Source organism: Hyaena hyaena, unplaced genomic scaffold (genome assembly GCF_003009895.1).
Source record: "Hyaena hyaena isolate Hyena2069 unplaced genomic scaffold, ASM300989v1 scaffold_288, whole genome shotgun sequence".
Lineage (NCBI taxonomy): Eukaryota > Metazoa > Chordata > Mammalia > Carnivora > Hyaenidae > Hyaena > Hyaena hyaena.
This window is the reverse complement of record NW_024080922.1, coordinates 324736-348633: the sequence shown is the minus strand read 5'-3', so window position 1 is coordinate 348633 and position 23898 is coordinate 324736. Positions and strand designations below refer to the sequence as shown.

Sequence of the window (23898 nt, the reverse complement as noted above, 5' to 3'; positions counted from 1 at the left end):
TGACGCAAAAATGCAAACAACTGTGCCCATTACATCATGCTATGTCACAGCCTACAAAACGTTGTCTACACATTTTATGGGACTCACAGCAAGAAACCTCCCAGTACCAATAGTTACTCATTTTAAAAAATAACAAGGCCTTTCAATTTAATACTTGCTCTGCATCAGGCACTGTGCAAAAAGCCTTACATGCATCCCCGCACCAGAATCCCATGAGGTAGGTACGGTCTGGGTTTTAGAGATGGCAGAGCTCTAACAGACTAAGTAACCTACCCAGGGCTGCACAGCTAGAAAATACCAAAGTCTAAGGGCAAAGTCAGGAGCATTCAACTCTGAACATGGGCTGCACGAGGCAGCTTTTGCCTGAATGGATGGAACCCCCCTCGCAGGGCTTCACCCCTGCTTCCTCGTTACAGCTGGCCCAAGGGGGAGTGAAAAGTGGGAGGCAACAGACATCATAAAGGGAAATTAAAATGTTGTGGTTTTTAGTCTGAAGATCAAATCTTAAACAAACCTAATGTTATGTAACCTCTACTGAGAGGCCAAAAAAAAAAAAAAAAATCGCTAAGGTATTTTTCATTTGTACCCGAAACCCCAAGCGAGGGCTTCTGTCCCAGGCCCCAAGTGTACCTGGGAAGCTGAGGGATGGCGAGCGCCTCCAGGGTGGAGGTCGCCTCTGCCACGCACAGCAGGGCACTTCCCAACACATTCTTCTCTTCTTTTGCTTCTGGTGCAATCAGCTTCACTGCAGTGTCCAGCACGGGGACAAAAGGCTCTGGATTTTCTGCACCAAAATTCTTACACAGAAGCTTGAGAGTATATAAAGCGGTCTGTCTGTTTATTGCTTGTTCTTCCGTCTTTTTTTTATGCTGCACAATGGCCAAAAGGACTGGAACCAGTTTTAGGAAACGATACACCTGAAGAGATAAGCCAAAATTTTTAAATTAGAACTACAGAAAAATAATACTAGTCCGTCTTTTCCTTTTTACTGCTGGAGACACCTAACTGGAAATGAGACCAAGAGCCCCCATGCCGCACAGTTAGGCACAAGCAAATGTTTTCTTATCTGCTTTATTTACCACTGAGCCAGCGTATGTGCTTTTGACCAAGTTTGGACGTATTTACATTAACACACACACCGGTCTGGAGTAAATGAGGATTAGATCACGCTAAAGCTAAGACAGCATAGGGTCCACATTAGCAACAACTCCGTTAGGCTTAGATTCCATTCTAAGAACTCTTATCCCAATTCCTATTAGAATTAACATCACGTTTTAGGAACACACCTACTGTCATTATATTCAGATATTAATATACTTATTTAAGTTGTAGTACTCAGGGAAGTGACAAACTCAAGGGAATTAAAATGCAGCTCTTCGATAAAGCAAAGAGTGGTGAGTGGGTATCGTGGACAGTCCTCACTCACAATGGTCTTTTTCCAGGACGTACGCTGCTGTAGCTTGTTGTTCAAAAGATCGAGGGCTTTCCGGCGGACAGATGGCAGCGGGTTATCCAGCAGCCCTCTGATCACAGCTATGAAGGTTTCCGTGGGCAGCAAGGCATTGACCTAGACAGTAGTTTTAAAATAATTTTAAACAAGGGATGATTCATTCAGATTAAGACTGATTCCTATTCGCTGCATACCCTGTTTAGTTCTTACACTAACCTGCCAGGTAGGCATTATTAACCACATTGAAAAAAGAAAACAAACAAATAAACAACCAAATGCTGATGCTAAGACTAAGTGAACTGCTCAAAGTCTTGTAGCTAGATTTTGAACAGTGATCCTGATGTCAAGGCCAGTGATATTTCTAACGACCCATATACTCTACCGAAAAAGGTATTTTTCTTCTAAGTAGAACATTATACAGTATTAGATGACTGAATCTTAAAGTATCATTTTTAGTGAGAAACATGCTCTCATAATTTGTAGGTAAATAAGCATTTTCGGATGAATTTATCTCTAGCCATCAAAAGATATTTTTCCAGGAAAAATGTGAGCTCCGTTATGGTAAGAAAAACTATCGCTAAGTTTATTCCTAAAGTAAAACTTTCTATCAAATAGTTTCACACGGACATAAAAATAGCAACAAAACTCAGTGGATGGGGAGAAATGGAAGCCTACCTTATCTAACATGTCGTAAGCTTTGCTAAGCAGTGCCCGCCAAAACTTCACAGTTAGCTTGTCTGCATTTCTCTCCATGGACTGTGCTACAGCATTAATATAGCCAAGAACTGTTTCTAGCAACCTAAAACAAAGGAGGCTCATATGAGAGTTCTGTCTACTATTCTTTCAGCTTTTTGGTAAAAGCTGGAAATTATTTCCAAATAAAAATTTAAAAAAATTATTTTAAAGTAACATACCTCTGTTCAAGGCCCTTTAAAACCTGAGCGCCACCACTTTCAACCACCTAATTTTTAAAGGAAACCTCATTAGAGCAGTATGCAAACTAGTAATAAAAAAATCATCTGAAGTAGGTGCAACGAAAATCATCTATAAGACTATTCAATTCAAACCTCCCAAGGACCATTTTCTGACGTTACAATTTAATAAGGTCAGATCTTCTCCAAATTGCAGTAACTCTATTCCCTTTAATTATTCTATTCAGTGATTATACTCTATAGATACTGATGATACCTGTATGTATTAGAAAGATTCAGAAATACAGCCATCTACACTCATTTACCCACTAATTTTATGAAATGTTTCCACTGGCTCCTAGCTAACTGGATGACATTATAAACATTACAGTTACTAGCATAATCCCTACCTCTCTCATCCCTTCCCTTAGAAAGTGCCCCCAGCCCCACAGACTTGAACCTGCCGTTAAATGTTGTCAGAGAGTATGCCACAGTCGGCAACATGCTTTCCTGGGGGCATCAGAGTTCTGAGATCTGTCTACCGAGACTTATGTTGTCCTAGTGTTCATTTAACACTCCTCGCATCACAGTACACACCACAGCATATTTGCTCATCCGCCTGGGGAAGTATGTGCATCTCCAATGTGACTGGAGAGTGTGGACTGCTTCCTGAAACAGCTGTCCGGAAACAGTACCCACCATGGGTACATAAAAAACCGTGTCCCCACAGCCTCACCACTTCCTATTAAGAGCTTTTATTTTTTATTTTTTTAATTTTTTAATGTTTTACTTATTATTGAGACAGAGAGAAACAGAGCATGAGTGGAGAAGGCAGAGAGGGAGGAGACACAGAATGTGAAGCAGGCTCCAGTCTCTAGCTGTGCTGTCAGCACAGAGCCTGACACGGGTCTTGAACCACGAACTGTTGAGATCATGACTGAGTGGAAGTTGGACGTTTAACCAACTAAGCCACCCAGGCGCCCCTGTTTTTTTCTGTTGTCTTTAAAGGCAGGCCTCATGTTTTTATACTTGCCAATCTATTTTCACTAGCTTAAAAGACAGTTCCTTTAAAAAAAGCAAAATCATTCTGTCATAAACACATTTAAAAGAATACATCACCTTTCTGATAAAATTACTGGAAGCCAGGAGCTGCGACATGAAGGACACGGACAAAAACTTAAAATGCCGCAGCTGCTTGCTTGTGTGCGTGTCTATATTAAAAATCTGTAGCACCTTTTCTTGTGTTTCACTTTTAGCGGATGCTGCTTTGGAAACAGCTTCTGAAAAAGAGCAACAGGACAGGTGACGTCACTCATCTTCACGTGGGGTCTTCACAAAAGCAGACGTAATGAGCATGGTCAAACGGGTACAATTTTCTGAGAGGAATTTCTGAATCTGTCACACCCCGCTTTTCCTCTCCTGAATTAGTGAAAGATGTGTATTTACCAACAAAGCATCTAAGAGCCCAGAGAAGAATGCACGTAAGACAAACACACACACAAACAGGACAACTGAGACAAGCAAATGAAAGACAAAGGCATTTCAAAAGGAACCTTTAAAGGTTGCCTCCATTCCCAATTCTGAAGCCTTAGAAGTATTTACACAGTGGCTCACAAGAGTCTGAAGGAGGGTCATCTCTAGCCTTCAACATTTAATTCTAAAATTTTGAAGATGTGTGTCCTAAAACTTTGTAGAATCCTATATCCAAATTTATCTAATCTTAAAAGGCTTTGAGGGTACAGTGACTGGAGGGTCCACGGTGGGCCACTTAAAAGACCGCTCGCTGTCCTAGAGAGCAACTCAAATTGAAGACATTTCCCATAAGCAGTCACCACACATGGCTCTCCAGGCTCCTGGTCTGTCTCTGCCAAACCTAAGCCGACTGTGGGATCAGACAAGCCACCACCTGGCCAAACAGCTGGCCATACAGAAAACAGTCTCCATGGATGGGGCCCTTAGTGTCTTCTTTCCAGTGCTCCTTGCTGCTCTGTTTCAAAGGGCAGAGAACTAAAAACATATTAAATCCTTTCTTAAACCAGTCTAACTGGTGCTGCAATTAGAATTTTTTTCAAGACTCGCATATATGGTAAAAATTTAGTATTTAGTTACCAAAGTTGTGGCACCTATTTTTTTCTTGTAAACATCTTCACAAATATTCTAATGAGAAGACACAGCTAATACGCCGCTAACTGTCACTTTATCTGTAACTCATGCTGGATATACCTGTACTACTCCACAGCCAACATACCCACACAAAAGCACATAAGTATAAAAGCCAATGTGCTGATTCGAAGGGGGAAGTGTACTCCAGTATTTACAGCAGTATTATCAACAGCAAAGTATGGAAAGAGCCCAAATGTCCAACTGACAAATGGATAAGATGCATATATGTACACAATGGAATGCTACTCGGTAATCAAAAAAAAATGAAGCCTTGTCATCTGCAACCACATGGATGGAACCGGAGTGTGTTATACTAAGCAAAAGAAGTCAGATAAAGAGAAGGATCATATGATTTCACCTCTATGTGGAATTTAAGAAACAGATGAACAAAAAGGATGGGAAGGAAAAATAAGATAAAAACAGAGGGGGGGACTAAACATAAGAGACTCTAAGATACAGAGAACAAATGGAGGCTTGCTGCGGGAGGGGGTTTGAAGGTTGGGTTAAGTCAGTGATGGGCACTAAGGAGGCCACTAGATGGGATGATCACTGGGTATTAGATATGTGATGAAATCACTGGGTTCTACTCCTGAAACCAATAGTACACTGTATGCTAATTAACTTGAATTTAAATAAACAAAAAAGCCAATGTGTGAGGAGAGGCAAGGAGAAATCCGACTTACCATTTTCTGTACGGATTTGAGAAGGCACACAATCACATAAAAAATTATTAAGTTACTTATAAGAAACCCTCTAAGGCAAACCATGAGAGACTCTTGAATGCTGACAAAAACTGAGGACTGATGGATGTGGGGGGGTGGGTGGGATGGGCATGGAGGAGGGCACTTGTGGGGATGAGCACTGGGTGTTATGTGGAAACTAATTAGACAATAAACTATTTGTTTAAAAAAAAAAAAAAAAAAAAAAAAAAGAAACCCTCTAAGATGTACCGTGTGCTCTGAGGACGACCTGCACGGTCTTCTGCATCGACTCAACAACAATGAAACCTGGTTATGACTGACCTTCTTTTTCCTCTGGCAGCTTCATTAAGTATTGAAGAAGATTCATCAAGCTTTGTATCTGATGTTGGACACTAAATTCACAACAGACTGAAATCCAAAATTCAGTGTCTGCCTCTAAAATAGCATCCTGTATAGAGAAATGAAACAGGCAATAAAACTATATCTATCGAATTTATGTAACAAGCACAAATAAAGGCAATGTTTGAAAAATATTTCTTAGCATGCAAAGGCATTACATACTGGTCCTTACAGTCCTATGTATCACCAGATGAATGAATTACTGAGCTTCTTACCTAAAAATACCAATTTATGAGACGTATGTTGGCATAATTCCAGGAAAATCTGCATTATGATTTTTAGAACTAAATACCCTTTTACTCAGAATAGGTCTACCTCTATTCCCAGATCTTATGTCTAAAAAGTCATTTAAAAGCAGTCCTTGACCTGTAAATTCTGCCCTCATCTATCCAAACAGGGCTCTTCAAAACGACCACCATGTTGTAACCGTTTTTGACGACACGGACGCTCCTCCCTTTGCCCCAGGAAATGCCTTAAAAACCTTAAAAAGCTGTAATTACTTTACAGCTGCGCTGTTAAGCTGAAAACAGAACCACCCACCATCATACTAGACCAGCTCTTAGAAAGGTTAAATCACCCACAGCAAATGATCAGCTGCTGCTGAGGACACTCAGGAGTGCCACAGGCTCGGAGAGCAACTGCAAAGAACATCAAAGGCTCTTAAACACGGCTGCGAGTGAGGACTGTCACATCATCCATGTGAGCACCGGCAGTCCCACACTTCATGAACACAAACGTTCTCCTTCTGATCGCCCCACTCTATACTCTGACCTTTTCTCCATAGGCAGCCAGCAGCACGGTTTTCGTGACATACTGTTCAAAAAGCAGGACGAGGAGAACCCAGAGGAATCTTTCTGCGCCCAGCGTGTCGACAAGCTGAACGAGGATGGGCAGGCGCCTGTGCTCCGGGACGTGCGGGAGTGCGTCCACAAATACATTCACGATTTTCACCACGACCTCTTCCACATTTCTTGTGACTTCAGCTGAGTCTCCGCCATCAGACTGCAGAACAGCGAGCAGGGACAGTGAGTAGGAGCAAACAACCCTCCACAAATGAAACTTTTAAGTGGACTCAGGCTTTCAGATGTGCCAAAAAAAAAAAGTGCGGAAAGAATCTGAATAACCAAAGACCTATCAATAAATATCCAAAGAGTACAGGTGGTGGACCAGGCACTGCTGGTGAGCCCGTCCCCGAAGATTTATCATCTGGACGAAACAAGACTCACACGTGGAAAGAACAGTAGGGGGCACTGAATGGCAGATGCCAAGTATGGGGCACTTAGAACAGGTCTGTTCTCAGGCCAACCAGGAGGCTACACAAGCCAAGCAGGACCTGGGCCCTGCTCCGAAAAGAATGGGTATAATCTCCGTGTACAGAAAGGCCAACAACTCCCTGCTGCTTTTTTTTTTTTTGAACTTTATTCAAATCATTTAACTCTGATATTGATCCTCCAAATACGGCTGTTGAATCAAAAAATGAATACCTACTTGCACGAATGAATGAACCAATGCCCTCCGTTTCTCCCTGTCTCAACACTGCACTCCACAAACTGACTGACGTTACCTTCTTCACACACACCATGCATGCTCCCAGATCTGGCCTTTTCACTGAGCAAATCCTGTCCTTCGTTTATGCCACTTCAAATTCTCTTTCTTCTGAAACTCTGTGGTCTTCAGGGCTGACATGCGCCCTCCTCTATTCTGAACCCTTCACCACTCCTCTATTCTACCGGCACACATGCTACTGCGCATACAGCTACTTTTCTTTTTCGATCAGTCCTCTGTTTGTTGGGACCTGCTGGACATGGACAATACCAACCTAATGCCAAGATTAAAAGGAAGCGGTGCTGAACATGGTCATCCCTGGAATGGTCAATAATGTGAGAAAGGCATTAACAACAAGTGGGAGTAAACAGAAAACTCCAGCAGATGACCAAGCTCATTCACCTTCAAGGCTGCTTTTCAAACTGTTCACCCTTACTGGCAGACACTCAATCACCTTCTTGAGTACCTGGCTCTTAGAGAACGTTTAGAAAATGTTTGCTGAAATTGCGTATTAACAAACTTGCCACTGTAGCTCTACAATGTCCTATCTTCACTGACCTGTCACAGATATTATCCAACTGCAATGTCCTGAAATATACAGCAAATGCAAATCCACGGTCAGAGTAGCACTAAGACGCGTGTGCAGTTATGCCCTCTCGGCAACGCAGAACTAGCTATGCACGTTCACGTTTTTGGAAAGGACGTTATTACTAAGACTCATTCTTAGCTCCACCATTCTAAAATTTCAGAGGCACAAACACGTGAGCATTTCAGAAAGGCCTATAAGGTCATTTTAGTTTCATACTATATACAATTATAAAATTAAAAGAAAGACCAACGATGGTATAAAACAGCTTACCTGAATAAGTGCTGGGATAACCATCTTCACTGTCTTGTTAATAACTTGAAAACTGTAAGTATCATCCAGACGCATGACACTGGCTCCCATAAAAGTGAAAATAGACATGATGTTGTGTAGAACTTTATCCTGAAATAAAACAAACCTTTCAGCATTTTCTTTTGTTTTGTTTTGTTTTATTTATTTCTAGGAGAGAGAGAGAGACAGTGTGAGCAGGGGAGGGTCAGAGAGAGAGGGAGTCACAGACTCGGAAACAGGCTCCAGGCTCTGAGCTGGCAGTCAGCACAGAGCCCGACGCAGGGCTCGAACCCACGAGATCATGACCTAAGTGAAAGTCGGATGCTTAACCGACTAAGCCACCCAGGCGCCCCCCTTTCAGCATTTTCTATTTTAAGCACGTCAAATATCAATGATTCATTATAACTTAGCAATAAAAGAGGAAACAACCCTATTGAAAAACTGGCAAAGGATTTCCAAAGACGTTTCTCCAAAGACAAACAAATGGTCACTGAGCACATGAAAAGATGCTCAACATTATTAGTCACTTAGGGAGATGCAAAATCCAAATAAGGTACTTCACACAGACGAAGATGACTATTAAATAACAAAACAGTAAGGGGTGCCTGGGTGGCTTAGTTGGTTGAGCATCCGACTTCAGTTAAGGTCATGATCTCGCGGTTCATGGATTCAACTTCTGTGTTGGACTCTGTGCTGACAGCTCAGAGCCGGGAGCCTGCTTCCGATTCCGAGTCTCGCTCTCTCTCAGCCCCTCCCCTGCTTGCACCCTCTCTAAAATAAACTTAAAAAGACAGTATCAACTAGCACTGAAGATACGGAGAAATTAGAATTCTCTTATGCGGCTGGTGGGTATAAAATGGTATTATAGATCCTTTGGAAAACAGGCTGGCAGTTTCTTAGAATATTAAAGTTAACTTATGACCTAGCAACTCCACTACTAGGTATACACCAGAAAGGAAACAACTTAAGTATCCATCAACTGATGAATAAGCAAAGCATGGTATCTACATATAATGGAGTATTACTTGGCCATTAAAAGGAATATAGATTCAAGCTTCAACATGGGTGAACCTTGCAAACATGATGCATAAGGTTTTCACTTTCATGTTTCAGACATTAAAAAGGGCACACATAATCCAGGATTCTTTTTATAGGAAATGTCCCAAATAGGCAAACCTACAGAGACAAAGTAGATTAACGGTTGCTGGGGAAGAACTGTAGTGACAGAATGAGAAGTGACAGTTAATGAGCATGGGGTTTCTTTCTGGGGTGATGAAAATCTTCTGGTAGGAGATAATGGAGACAGGCATACAACTTCGTGAACATAATGAAACCAGTGAATAGTACACCTATTTAAATGGTTGACTTTTATGGTGTATGAACTGTATTTCAATAAAAACAAAGAAAAAATATCAATGATTCTTAATTGTTTCTGGATTATCAATTCCTCTGAGGGCTACTGACTCTCTTCTAAGAAAACAAACCCTAGACTCAAAAATCTAGCACGTGATGTTAGTACAGAAAGACCGCCGAAGTTCATGGAGAACCCCGGTTAGGAACCTGTGACCTAAATCCCCAACAGGAAAAACTTCAATCTCTTCAGAAGATGTATTTCTATAAGGGACATGATTTCTCTAACTGAGGCAATTCATAATCCAATTACTTTCCTCAAGTCACTGGCTGAAAGCTGTCTGAGGAGAACAGGATGGTAATTTTTTTCAAATAACACTAATAAGGTTACATGGTGCTGGGCTCTGTGTGAATCATAAACTACCCAGTCATGTCCTCACAATAATCCTACAAAGAAGGTTACTATTATTGTGACTTTACAAAAAGAGAATCCAAAGCTTAGCACAATCAAGCAGCTCACGCTGCCTCAGCTATTAAGAGACAGGGCTGGGGCATCTGGGTGGCTCAGTTGGTTGAGCGTCAGACTTCGGCTCAGGTCATGATCTCTTGGTTTGTGGGTTCAAGCCCCGTGTTGGGCTCTGTGCTGACAGTTAGCTCCGAGCCTGGAGCCTGCTTCAGATTCTGTTATCTCCCTCTCTCTCTGACCCTCCCCTGCTCATGCTGCCTCTCTCTCTTTCAGAAATAAATAAAACATTAAAAAAAAATTTTTTTTAATACATTTAAAAAAAAGAGAGAGATAGAGAGAGACAGGTGTGATGGTCCCACCAGTGAGACCCAAAGTTCCTGGAATTCAAACCAGTGAGCACTTAACGTATTTCCACAGAAGAAAGAAAATAACTACCTGAAGCCTCAAATCCTTAATACTTACAGGAAATATTCCAGCAACAGTACCCAAAAGTAAAAGGGCATGGTGATGGGTCTGAGGCATCTCTGAAACACGGATGCACTGGACGATCAATTCCACATTGAACTTCTCCTCATCTAGAACATCTATAGTTATGAAGAAAAAAACCTCTCTAAGTGGTAGGTACAATCACACGCACAGCAGGGAGTTCTCCCACCCTTTCCTTCCAGCAAAGTACATACCCTTTGGTATTTTGCCTCCTTCTGGAGAGAGCTTCTGGCAGATGTTGAGCAAACAACTAAGTATTAATTGTTTGGTGTATTCCATATTACCCTGCTCCGGTGGCAAAGGTTCTAAACTCCTTCAGGACCCCCCAGAAAAAACAATGGGAAATCAAAGAGTTACACAATTTCAGTGATACATTAATGACCACTATCCACAACACACACTTCACTAGGAATAACTAAAATATTAATATTAAACATAAGACTATAAACAAGATGTTGAGATTCTAATGCTAACTTTTTTCTTACGCAGGTAGGTGCTTAATGCCAAACTGCCTCTCTGTTGTACTTTCCATCAACTTATTTGAAACCTTAGAGAATTGCTTTGCTTTTCAGGCAGTGAAAGTAAATATCCACACTAAAATGGCATTCACCACAGCTATCAATCTCATAATTTACACCTAAAAACATAGCAAGTTTCACACCTGATCTTTAAATACAAATAATGAGGCCCAACGGACACGATGTTGAAAGGTAAGAAGTAGGCTATATGGGGAGTGGTCACTTACTACACAAGTCGGGAGGAAGATCAGTTTGGGGCACTGGCTAAGGGTACCTAAAACCTTTCTTTTCACCTTTCAGCTACAGTATGTGATTTATTTTACAGACTAGTTAAATAAGAAAAGACTGTTGCAAGGAGACTGTTAGAGAAGACGTGCAGGAATTAGAATCTTACATAGATCAAAGGCAAAGGCAAGTGTCATTACCTTGACAGCAGGTTAAAAAGAGTTGGTATCAGTATCTGAGGGCTTTTGAGTTTCTTTTTGTGCTGCAGTAACTCAAGGATGAGAGTTACTCTTTGCCAGTAAGAACCTCCAACTTCCTGCACAGATTCTAGATCTTGTGATTTTCTGGGAAACAGAGAAGAAAACAATGGAAAAGCAAACACTATGAATACTAAATAGAAACTATCATACTCATCCACGTATGCCAGACTGATGGGTATCAAAAAACTCAAAATGGTTTCAAACATTCAAGGGCTGGGGAACAAAGGGCACTTCCTCACTGCACTCATAGCTCTTACTTCTGCTGCATTTTTTGCCTTCTAGTTTGCTGAACTGTGCCCAAGGACTTCGTCTTATCTGGTGGCTCCAGTTCTATTCTGACTTGTTCAGCATTAACAGAAATCTGAAATATGAAGGAAGAATGGTTGATGATAAAATTGCACGGGATAAAATCAGAGAAATAAATGTAGATTTACTCTGGATTTCGGCTCAGGTCATGGTCTCACGGTTCATGAGACTGCGCCCCGCGTCGGGCAATACAGAGCCAGCTTTGGATTCTCTCCCTCCCTCTCTCTACCCCTCCCCCACTCACACTCTTTCTCTCAAAATAAACAGAAAAGATACAGTGAAAATATCCATGTCCCCTTTTACATTTCATATGACTCTAGAGCTCCAATCAATCCCCAAAGGCAACCAGCGACAGTTTATGTATTCTTTTCCATATACCAACACCTGTATAAAGATTAAAACACACACACACACACACACACACACACACACACACACACAGGACTGCTCTGCACCTCATTTCCTTTAATGCATCTTAGAAACCTAAGAAAATATGTCAAAATTCTGAGAACTGCTAAATCTGGATAGTAGGACTTCCCCATATTATTACCTATTTTTGTAAACTTGTTTTGAGTGTTTTTTAACAACAAAACACAGAATAACCAGGCGGTTATTCTGATGTACAGCTATGTTTTGATAGTACACATAAACCAATGAGTAGATTCTCAATCTCATATATATGTCATTAAACTATTTTAAGTATAACCAGTATACCTATACCCAGGTGAACATCCTTGCATCAAACAGGTAGATCCCATTTAATACGAGTAATATCCAACCTAACATACTCTACCTGCTTAACACTATAAATATTCCACACAATAAAAATCATGATGAATTTGCACTTTTCTATGAGCTACTTGTAAGTCCAGGACTCTTGTTGACGCTAATATCAGATTTCCTAAATGCACTGGAAATCAGAAAACGGTTAAACATGGTGTCCCTTGGAGAGCACAAACGTTAATAAACAAGTTATAGGAAGTTTGCAACTTACCCCTTTAAAAACACTGTTAATGGTCTGAGCACAATGTGAATTTTTACAGTTTACCAATAAATCAAACAACATATGCAAAAGCTTCTGCTGAACTTTTTCATCTGCTATAGCTGCAAAAAACGGCTTTGTAATCTAGAGGGAATAGAAAAAAGGCAAGTGAGCTCCATGAACAAACATGAATTCCAAAAATGACCTTTAAGCCATTCTCTTCCAAGATAAAATCGTTTCCCATCAGCTAAAATGCAGGTTTTTTTTGACACGTGTGTACATCACTCAATTTTGCAAAAACAGGTCAAGTATATCATATTCCTTTTAAAACATGTCCACTTTAGCTTCTCCAAGTAAAACATTACAAAATTTAAAAGCTTGAACATATTTTAGTTTCTGAAAAAAGTCACTGACCTTTTCAAGGGCTGTAATCTGAATGGTTGGCATTCCTGTGCTAAGTTCCCTTGTTGTATGCACGGCTTTGATAAATATATCTAGACTCTTCGGGTCCTTATGTAAAAGGGATGCTGAATATTCATTATATTTTCCCAGAAGGAGTTGCAAAATAATGGCCTCATCTTTCAGGACAGCTGTAGGCTCCTTCTGGATCTTTTCTAACAGTTGTTCAGCCAGAGGCAACAGCTGAGAAAGCACCATCTAAAGTTCGGGCAATTCAAAAGTTAACAGTTATCTACAGTGATGTATAGTTTTCCTTGCTTTACAAAGACATCCAAAGATATGATGTTCCAAGACTGGGAGCTCAGCATGGAGCAAAAAGCCCCAAGAAAGATGATCTCTTAGACATGACAAACGGCATTTAATCCAATCAATCACTGAAGTCTCCTCTGACCGGTCAGTCTGCAATGGCCAAAGGCTCTAGGGGCGCCTGGGTGGCGCCCCTAGATACTCAGTTAAGTGTCTGGCTTCAGCTCAGGCCATGATCTCACAGTTCATGAGTTCGAGCCCGCACTGAGCTCTGGGCTGATAGCTTGGAGTCTGGAACCTGCTTCGGATTCTGTATCTCTTTCTCTGCCCCTGCCCTACTCATGCTCTGTCTCTCTCACAAAAATATATAAGGGTACCTGGGTGGCTCAGTTGTTAAGCATCTGACTTCAGCTCAGGTCATGATCTCACAGGTTTGTGGGTTTGGGTCACATGTCGGGCTCTGTGCGGTCAGCAATGAAGCTGCTTTGGATCCACTCTTCCCTTTTCTCTCTGACCCTACCACGCTCACATGGTCTCTCTCAAAATAAATTTAAATAAATAAATAATAAACATTACCAAAAAAAAAGCCCTAAACCCTTCAGAGATGAGTAATTCATTAGTGTCCCAGGATTTTCTGAAAACAGGAAATACAAACTAAAGTTTTGGGCCACAAGAAGAAATTTTAGCTTTCTTTAAAACACTGCAAATTTTCCCCAACAGAGCTTCCAAGTTGGTATTAATTCATATTATATATGTGAAGTCTTTAATAACTAAACCAAAACGCCAGCAAATTATGGCCTGTGGGCCAAATCCAGAGGACCATGTTTTTGTAACTTTTATTTACTGAAACACAGCCATGCTCATTTGTTTATATAAGTGGCCATGGCTTTCACAATACAATGGCCGAGCTAGTAAGTACCTGCAAGAAAGACCATGTAGCCTATAGTACCTAAAATAGTTACTATGTGCTCTTCTGCAGAACAAAATTGTCAATTCCTAACTTACTTAATATTTTTTTAATGTTTATTTTGAAAGAGACTCCCAGCGGGCGAGCAGAGGAAGGGCAGAGAGGAAGAGACAGAGACTCACAAGCAAGCAGATGATTCAGGGCAGAGTTTGATGCGGGGGTTAAACTCACGAACTGATGAGATCATGACCTGGGCTGAAATCAGAAGCCAGGCACACCATCAATTCCTAGTTTAAACTACACCAGGACAACACAGAGCCGATAAATGCCATCTGTTTGCTCCCACCACGAAAATCTGATCCTGTGGTTTTCATACCACTTTATCCCGTTTCAGTTCTCCAAGCTGTAGTCAGTCCCAGACTGGCGACGCACGTAGGCGCTTTTGGAAGCCTAGGAAGAAGAGCCTCTCCAGTGCTGGCCAGCACGGCCATCACAGGGACAGGAGCTTCACAACCTCTTCTCTAGATCACACGCTTCCTTAACATCATGAAAGCTATGGACCTTCCCCCTGAGAAAAATGCTCAGCCACCTATATTTCAAAACTGAACAAATGATTTTGGAACTTTCACAGACTTATGTCCAAAACTATTGCCTTGGGGAGGATTTTCACCTCAAGAAAAGACACGAACCAACAATTTTTTCAGCAGTGCCTCTCCAGTGTTCCCCCCATGTGTTTTTTTTAAATTCACTTAGAAGCAAGTAAACGATTAGGTAGGGATAACACACAATTTTAAAAAGGAAAAGAAACACCAATATTTGCTTCTTTAGCATTCTGTATCTTTTTCTACACTTACAATGCTTTCCCCTCCCGCATTAGGAGAATTTTCACTTCTGAGTGCATCTAGTGAACTCATGGACACGTTTTCCTCAGACACGATGAGAAGCTACAATAGTGCTCTGTAACATCACATGGAACCACAAGACGCTCGAGTTGCACATACCTCACTGCTGACTTCCTGAAGTACTTTCATCAAATCCTTTGCAATATAAGATGGGGAATTATATACACAAATAAGTAGGTTTTTCAAAGTTTCCGATAACTTCTGATGAGATTTCAGTTTCTTTTCTCTCTGCAATTCTTCAAATAAAGTAGCCAAATCCTAGGGCACCAGAAAGAAAACTGGGATGAAAAAAAGTTAAGGAACTACAAAAGCTAAATGTATTAATTATGGTAGATTCTTTCCCAAATGATGTGATACTGCTTATCATTTTTCATTTCCCCTGGAAAGGGTACCAATACCTCTCAGCTTACGATAAAAAGCCAAACACTGGTCTTTTTAGCCAAAGAAAGGGCAGAAATGAATGACACTGTACTCCTAGCTTCTAAAAAACGGGAGGAGAAAGATCTGCAGATGTCACCATCAGTTTCTAAATTCAGTGACTTAAGTCGATCAGAAACCCTATAAAAGGAAATGTCAAGGCAAGAGGAAACTGTCCGTATGCCCACACAGGTGTGCACATGTTCAACCTTCTGTGCGGAGGAGTTTACCTGAGCAACATAGGTGCCATCTGAGGTGATCTCTTCTGTTTTAGGAACCAAATGATCTATTAGCAGATGGAAGTGAGACACCACTCCACTGAGGGCCTGGAGACAAAGAATGGAGGCCCTCCGTACTTCCTTTATGGGGCTGCCCAGGTTAATGAGGAGCGATGTCACCACTAAAACCAAAGGGAAAAACATTTCAGTAGCAATTTAAAACACTGAAACAGTACAAAATTGAAATAGTACCAAAGGGTATGTGTTGAAGTCTTCCTGAAATTCTCTCTCAAGACCATTAACTGTTTCATTATGTTTACCATTCTAGAAAATGGTAGGTACATGCTAGCTTACCCTTTTGAAAACACACACGAGAGCAGAGCACAGGGTGTACATGTACACACTGTTCAAGAACAATCACATCTCAAGTTTATTTGGAAGGGTTTTCCACATGTGTGCGTGCGCGCACCCACGCGCTTCTAGCTTTTCAGCACTGAATCTGCTACAACAAGCATCTCTGTACGTACATCCTGCTAAGTATGCAGAGGAAACTTACTGTGCACCAAGCTTTGCAAATGCTTTGTCCTTAACTGTATAATTTTTTTTAAGTTTACTTCTTTTGAGACGGGGGGAGAGAACACATATGCAAATGGGGGGAGCAGAGGGAGAGGGAGACAGAAAATTCCAAGCACTGGAGAGCCTGACATGGGACTTGATCCCACAAACCATGAGATCATGACCTGAGCCAAAATCAAGAGACAGACACCTGACCATCTGAGCCACCCAGGCGTCCCTGTAATTTTTTATAATGTATAAGTTTCAGCCCCATTTTTCTTCTAATTTTGTATGATGCTCAGAGAGGCCCTCCCTGCTCTGAGTTGTTCAAGTGTCTGAATCTATACTTTAGATATTTAGAGAGGCCACATGTATTCCGTGTTTTTTTCCTAACACTAGAGCTATGTTGTTCTTTTTTAATGTGAAACCTTTAGCTCATGTGAAATTTTTGTCTAAGGAAATAAGGATAGAGTCAAACTTTTTACATGTCTTCAAACGACTAGCCCCAGATGCCCTACTTACTAACGCACCTAAGAATCCCACAGCTTCATCACTCCTACATTCCACTGGTGTCTCAAACAGCTCCTTCTGCCAACAACTACTTGTAGCGCCGTGTCCAGTAATAGTGATGGATTCAACAGGAATGCTTTGGTTTTCCCAAGTCTGCAGTGAAGATGCTAGCTTTTGTTTGGAGTATTTTTCTCATTACTTCTATTTTGCTGGCACAAAATTAGAATTACTGATTTTTACTGAATGCCTTTTAAATTCTTTGGAAAACGATAATCTGTTAACACTGATATGGCCAATTAAGAGTTCTTTATTTTGAACCAATTTTATATTAGTGGAATGAACTTTACTTGGGTAAATGCTGTTTTAGGAATGTCTGGACTCCGTTTGCAAATATTTTACTTAAAAATAATGCATTTTGCATGATTCAAAGCAACTTGGCCTGTTGTCTTGTTTCTGTAAGTGTTATATTCATTTTAGACAAAGAATCCGGCAGCTCTCCTTCGTTCTATGCCCTGCTCAGTCCAACAGCACTGAAAAACCTGCTTCAAAGACCTGGTAGAATGCATCTGTAACATAAACTGGAGTGAAGTTTTTTGAAGCTATGTCTCCTAAATTCCTCCCACAGTAATTGTTATTTAAGCCTTATTCCATGCTATCTACTGGGGCAAACTGTGACGACTTTTATTTTGCTACTAATGATCCATTCCATATATTCCACTTCTGGAAGGCTAAGAAAGAGCTCAACAAGCTTTCCAACTTTCCTGAGAAGATCATAAAAAGGCTGGCAATCTTTCCTAGTCTCTGTAAGGCTGATTTATAAAATAAAGCCAGCAACGAACCGCTGGAAATTTCAATTCCCACAAAGGGCATCTTCAGGCTAAGTTACTATTTGCTAAAATTCCCTGTATAGAGCTTCCAGAAATATCCAAATGCAAAAACAAATCAAAGTACTAAGTACTATAGTTACCACCTTCAAATTAAGTACTAGAACTCATGGTAAGCAAAAGCTACCTTTTTAAACTATTAGCTTTTAGGAGTGTTCTTCCATTTAAAAATCTACGTGACTTCATTTTCCCATTTTATTTATATTTAAAATAGGATATTTTACACAAAGATTAAAAGAAACACTGAGCTCATGTTTTAAACTTATGAATACATTTACTATACTGATCAGGTATTAAAAAACCAAAGGCAGTCGACATCTTACAAATGATGTTAAATGTCTATTCATTTAGTAAAACTTGCTATATTCAAGACGGAGCTGGAACACAGATCTCCACAAAGTAATAAACGGTGGTTAGCTTCCTAAGCCACTAACAAAAATTCAAAAATACTGTACTATTTTAATATTGCAGTATCTTTTCCTTTTGAATAGTGTCACATTTTTACTAAACAGATTAAAACAAATACCAGCCAACCCTTCCCAGAGTCCTCACAGACCAGTGTGGACAGAAGCTCCCTGTGCCCTGGAAGTGGGGGCCTGGAGGCCGGGGCACTAAGTGACCTTCCACGCTGGCCCTCCAGGACTCCAGTGTGCAGGCCTGGAGCTTCCCAGGGGAATATGGTGCATCTGTCCTGTTTTCTGTGAACTCCTGTGACATTTCTAAGCAGCAGAAGCTCAAAAGTTCTTCAGGAAGAAGGGAGCGGACAGGACAATGCAGAGGGGCAGGCAGACAGCCTATCCTACAGTGATCCTGGGGAAAAGTGAAGTCTTTTGGTCCTGCTATTTATAGACAAAGAGACATCTATCCCTCAGGACGCTGCCTTTGATACCAAAGGATAATAGACGTTTCATACTTAATTAGAAAATCAAAGTAGTTATGACCTCTAAACAAAATATACATACCTTTAACAGAAAATAACCATTTAAATAAATCAGGCTATGTCCATGCAATGGAATAGTCTGCAGACATTTGTAAATAAATAAATTTCTGTGTTTACTAAGTATTAATACAGAACAATACTTTGAAAATATTAAAGGATTAAAGTTTTAAAAAATGTACAGTGAGTCTTTTTCATCCAAAGGAAAAAAACAAACCTGAAAAAGCCTTCTTAAATTAATTCACCTAAAATCAGGGACTGCAATGTTACAGTAAGTAGTAATAAAATAATTCATGGGATTTTATTGTAGAAGTAAACTTGAAATTTAAGTACACATTTTACCTTGTATTTAATGAAATCTTGATTACAATTATTAATTACGTGCTCTTTCACAAAGCTAACGAAAGAGAAACGCTGAGAAGCTGTTCTGGGAAAAGCATATAATCATTCATTTTGCTTTCACAGAACATTTACAAAGAGTGATTTTAGAATAAAAAAAAAATCAAGAACATCCTCAAATTTCCCAAGAGTTACTCTTGTTCCTTGGACATTAAAATCCTTCTGGTTTGGAATCAATCGTATCCATCCTCCTCATCAATTCTCTCATCTTTAATCGCTACAAAGTCTAATCCTGTCAGATTCTTTCATCTGTCAATAGCTTGTAAATACCGGTTTTTCATCAACTTCAGGATATTCTGCATCTTTTGCAAAATTTGCAAATTTCTCTTAATCAAAAAATATAACTTTAATATAAGTGTTTTATTAGTGAGTCCCCAACCTGAAAATGTCTTATACCTGATAGAAGAGACAAATCCAAGGTTGTCAGAGTGGAGACCCTTTTATAAGTAGTTGAATAATCAAAGTGTTTTAAATGGTCTGATTTCCCCAGATAATGCTGTAACTGCTGAAACTCAGAAGATGAACAGTGGGATATTAACAACCTATGACTAATCATCTGCCATTTTTATTGTTTGTTTTGGTGATTAAAAGTAGTACATACACATATATAGTTCACATATGTATATGCAAATTATATAGTTTATATATAATAGTTTATACACATCTACATAAATTACACATACATGTGGAGAACATGAGAGTGAGAGTGCATGCACATGTGAGTGAGCACTTTTTTCTTTTTCTTTTTAGTTTTTGGAAGACAGAGCATGAGCGGGAGAGGGGCAGACAGAGAGGACAGACCTGAAGCAGGCTCCAGGCTCTGAACTGTCAGCCCAGAGCCCAATGCAGGCAGGGCTCGAACTCACGGACGAGATCATGACCTCGCTGAGGTCGGATGCTCAACTGACAGAGCCACCCAGGTGCCCCTGAGTACTATATTTATAAACAAATTAAAAAGAAATTCTCTAAACTACAACCTACACAAACCACAGAGAGAGAAAGCATTAAAGCTGGTCCTGACAGAACATAACAGGCTACTCACGATACCTGGAGAAGAGACAGATGCCAGCTGATGTTTATTCTGTGCCTTCTGAGAAGAGAGCATCGCATACCCAATATAAAGAGCCTGGGTCTGCAGCACTGTTTTCACACTGCAGTTAAGTGGATTTGAAAGGCTAGACCCATACGTCCATAAGACAGAAAAGAACTTGAAGAACTGAAGAACATCTTCTAGATGCACCTAAATTGAACAAATCAACGACAGGGAGGGTTTACTTTTTACTCATATTAGGCTGGTTCCCAATCCTCTTTTCACTAGTGTGTAATTACAGAAAACAAACACTTCGTTGCAGTGTTCTGCTGCTTTGTCTCAGGACTTAAAATTTTCCATACTTAACCAATGAGAAGGATGCAAATGAATTCAAAGGACTCACTATAACTCTACATTTGAACACACTCAACAACAACAAAATGAGAGAAAGCTAAGCAGAAAACCAAGCTGAGTGATGCTGGCAAAGCCTCATTAAGAAAGTACTTCAAGATGGAGTCAGCATCACCAACTGTGTCAAATGCTACAGAGGGACGAGGAGGACAAGAACAAAGACCTCGGCCACTGGAGGTCACTGACATTTTTAAGCTGGGTAGCATATGCTAAATCACCCCTCTGAACAAGCACTTTCTCCCTGGTAATGGCACTAACCAACCAACCAGAATGGGCTGTTGTGATTAGGAAATACACTAACAGGCCTCACACACTAACAGGCCTGCAGCAAAGTCAGTCCCTGTCTAACCTACTGATGGGTGTCAGGATGACAGCACTACTTCAGGGGGTCTGTGTTTATTAGCACATGCTCTTCACTGTAATTAGCACACATTATTTTCATTTTCATTAAAACAGTCGTAACTAAAATACCCTGCAATATCTTCTTAGAGGGAAGAGTATGCCTGAAAAGGACGAGCTTCGTACCTTTATGAAAAGTTTCATCAGGACCCTAAAATGAGTGGCATCAGCACCAGCGAGAATCATCTCAAAGAGTCCAATGAGCAAGCGCAGATAGGCTCTGCTGTCTTCCTGCAGCTGTTCAGGATCCCACCACACATCGTCTACATAGACATGGAGAGAAAAAGAGATGGTACAGAAACTTCGTGGACACATTGGTGGGAACTTTTCACTCAAGACAACAGTTCTGTTTCTAGAGTATCACATTCAAAAGTCATACTCTGTTGTACCTTTGGGAAAAGATTTAGGGGCCTTTAGTGCATGAACAAAATTTTTCAGTGAAAATGTGAGTAAAACCGAATCCTCCACAGCAATATTCTGGGCGGTGCGGAGCTGCTCTATGTAATGTGCCCACAGCTGCACGGGTATCACTCTGTCCGTCATCAGCTCAAAATGCCATTCTGAGGGGATTTCCTGAAATGGTAAAGGAAACAAAGACGACACAAATAAGGGGTTCTGAACATGGATTATGCACAGGAGAACTGCAATGGATGTGTAGGACTGGGTAATATGCACAGTTTTCTCTCTCTGCATTTACATGAGAGAATTAAAAGCTTTAATCAAATTTGTAAAGAGTTGTTCAACCATCACTATTTACCAAAAAAAAAAAAAAAAAAAAAAAAAAAAAAGTTATTCAGAGTTTCGGGTCATCTGTATTTCCTCAACACACAAATGTAAAAACAAACGTTATTCATGTCAATGTGTTTACTGAGTGACACCTTNTTTTCTCTCTCTGCATTTACATGAGAGAATTAAAAGCTTTAATCAAATTTGTAAAGAGTTGTTAAAAAAAAAAAAATAAAAAAAAAAAAAAAAAAAAAAAAAAAGATACAAGTTATTCAGAGTTTCGGGTCATCTGTATTTCCTCAACACACAAATGTAAAAACAAACGTTATTCATGTCAATGTGTTTACTGAGTGACACCTTTCTACACAGAAAGGAGCTGGATTTCCAAGAGACCCTTAACGGGACCTTACTCATGTCCCACTTTTATAGCTATTCTGAAGAAGGTGCGCAGTACAACCTCCAAATTTGCAGATAATTCTAAAGAAGCAGTGAAATGTGAGGGTATTTAGAAATGACACTGCAGATACTAAAAGCAGCAGGAGAAAAAAATGAAGGAAAATGACGAGACTCTGTACAGGAAAGCACACAGCATAACCTGGAAAGAAAGAGCCAGACTGACATGAAAAGGTCTCTTTGGCGGGGTTTCACTGGCTCAATACATGGCTACAGCCGGAAAGAGGCTCATGAGTCCCAGAAAGGGTAGTAAATATAAAACATCTTATCTGCATGCGTGTGTGTATAAACAACACTCAAACTGTTCACACTTTTAACACCAAAGGCAAACACCGTTCAGGTTACCACATTCCATGAAAGACAACAAAGAGAGAAATCAAGAAGGGCTTATCTGGGCTACTTTTTTAAAATATCAAGATTTGCTCTTTTCAAATTTACACGATTTTAGGTTAACAATGACCATGACCAGAACCCACAAAATCCTGAGGGCATATGTAAATGTAAAAAAGATGCTGACTCATTCAGCAAATCCTAAAATGAAGAGCCTTCTGAATGATGGAGGACAAATAAAAACTAAATACTATTGAAGGGTCATGTATTAAAAGAAATAATCATATGACCTCAAGATATGGTACTAGGTAAAAATATAAGCACTTGAAACATGTTTCTTAGCTGATACCATCAAAGAATAAGCTGGTGAGATCCAAATCTCATGTAATATTAAAATACGAAAGATCAATTCTTAGGAAACAAAAGAACGAAGTTGTATTTTGTTCAATCACTAACATATCTAGTGAATTCTTCATCATGAAGGGTAGTTAAGTGTAACTCAGATAACTACCAAATAAAGATAATAAAGGGGAGAGTCAACCATTAGGTACAGCACATCAGGACCCTGAAATTATACAATTAACTTTTCTAATTCATTATCAACTGCTACCCAAGGCTGCTTCACACTTCACCCCGAGTATCCCAAAGATTGAGCATCTCAACCCCCCAATTTCCAGTTTTGCTGAAAAGCCAGAATGCCACTTTACTCAATTTTCCAGAGACTTTGCACTACTTACCACTGCAGTAATGACACCTTCAAGCTTTTTTATTTTTTTCTGCAACAAACTGAAGACTCTTATTGCAAATGGAAAGTGAGTTTCTTTTAAAGATGAACAGCAAGAAACAAGCACAGCTGTGACCACATGAGAAGTCACTTTCTGCTTCAAGCTGAAGGACTCCTTCTCCCCGATGCTTATTAAATCCTCTACCTAGAAAAATAAACACTCTCCATTACTGGTAGCTCTTAGTTTGCATAAAACAATTTTCTCTACCTCGGACCTATCTGGGGATTATATTTAAGGTGAGATGACAAATACAAAGCCTTTGAAAAGTAGTAAGCACTGACTTCTACATAATTCATAAAATGAAAAATTTCAGAATTATGAACATAAATAATTGTACCTGGCAACTAGATAAATGCTTTAAAATTATACACCTAATACCCTGACAAAGCTTTATTTACTAGAGAAAAAAAAAAAAGAAGTATCTATCCTTTTAGATACTTTGCTATTTTAACAAAAAACATGACTTTGTATTTTAAATAAAAGGAAACAGGAAGGCAAAAAGGTACACATTATTCTTATTAGTTCAATGTAAAACCACAATAATCTATGTAAAATGTAAAAGATTTCAATCTGCAGAATATACTAAACAACACCTCACATGTGTAGAGTGAAACAAAGCTGTCAAAAATGAACATGGTCATTTAAAAAAATCTAGTGAAGCAAACATTGAGAAATCCAGGGGGTGTTCTTC

The 23898-nt window shown here is 39.9% G+C and overlaps 1 protein-coding gene across 1 annotated transcript in view; it reads right to left on the bottom strand.

Annotated features, from left to right (window-relative positions):
* The window catches only part of HEATR1 (HEAT repeat containing 1), a 48506-nt gene that overhangs the window by 7564 nt on the left and 17044 nt on the right, over nucleotides 1–23898 (bottom strand). The window contains exons 17-36 of the mRNA XM_039247163.1: nucleotides 23160–23351; nucleotides 21303–21486; nucleotides 21040–21176; nucleotides 20121–20313; nucleotides 15801–15970; nucleotides 15253–15411; nucleotides 13054–13296; nucleotides 12652–12783; nucleotides 11609–11712; nucleotides 11292–11435; nucleotides 10543–10661; nucleotides 10325–10446; nucleotides 8029–8157; nucleotides 6396–6626; nucleotides 5547–5673; nucleotides 3481–3641; nucleotides 2365–2411; nucleotides 2126–2249; nucleotides 1427–1567; nucleotides 631–917 (exon numbers count right to left, since the gene is read on the bottom strand). Of these exons, the coding sequence (XP_039103094.1) occupies nucleotides 631–917; nucleotides 1427–1567; nucleotides 2126–2249; nucleotides 2365–2411; nucleotides 3481–3641; nucleotides 5547–5673; nucleotides 6396–6626; nucleotides 8029–8157; nucleotides 10325–10446; nucleotides 10543–10661; nucleotides 11292–11435; nucleotides 11609–11712; nucleotides 12652–12783; nucleotides 13054–13296; nucleotides 15253–15411; nucleotides 15801–15970; nucleotides 20121–20313; nucleotides 21040–21176; nucleotides 21303–21486; nucleotides 23160–23351 (3146 nt within the window). The remainder of the gene's footprint in view (nucleotides 1–630; nucleotides 918–1426; nucleotides 1568–2125; nucleotides 2250–2364; nucleotides 2412–3480; nucleotides 3642–5546; nucleotides 5674–6395; nucleotides 6627–8028; nucleotides 8158–10324; nucleotides 10447–10542; nucleotides 10662–11291; nucleotides 11436–11608; nucleotides 11713–12651; nucleotides 12784–13053; nucleotides 13297–15252; nucleotides 15412–15800; nucleotides 15971–20120; nucleotides 20314–21039; nucleotides 21177–21302; nucleotides 21487–23159; nucleotides 23352–23898) is intronic.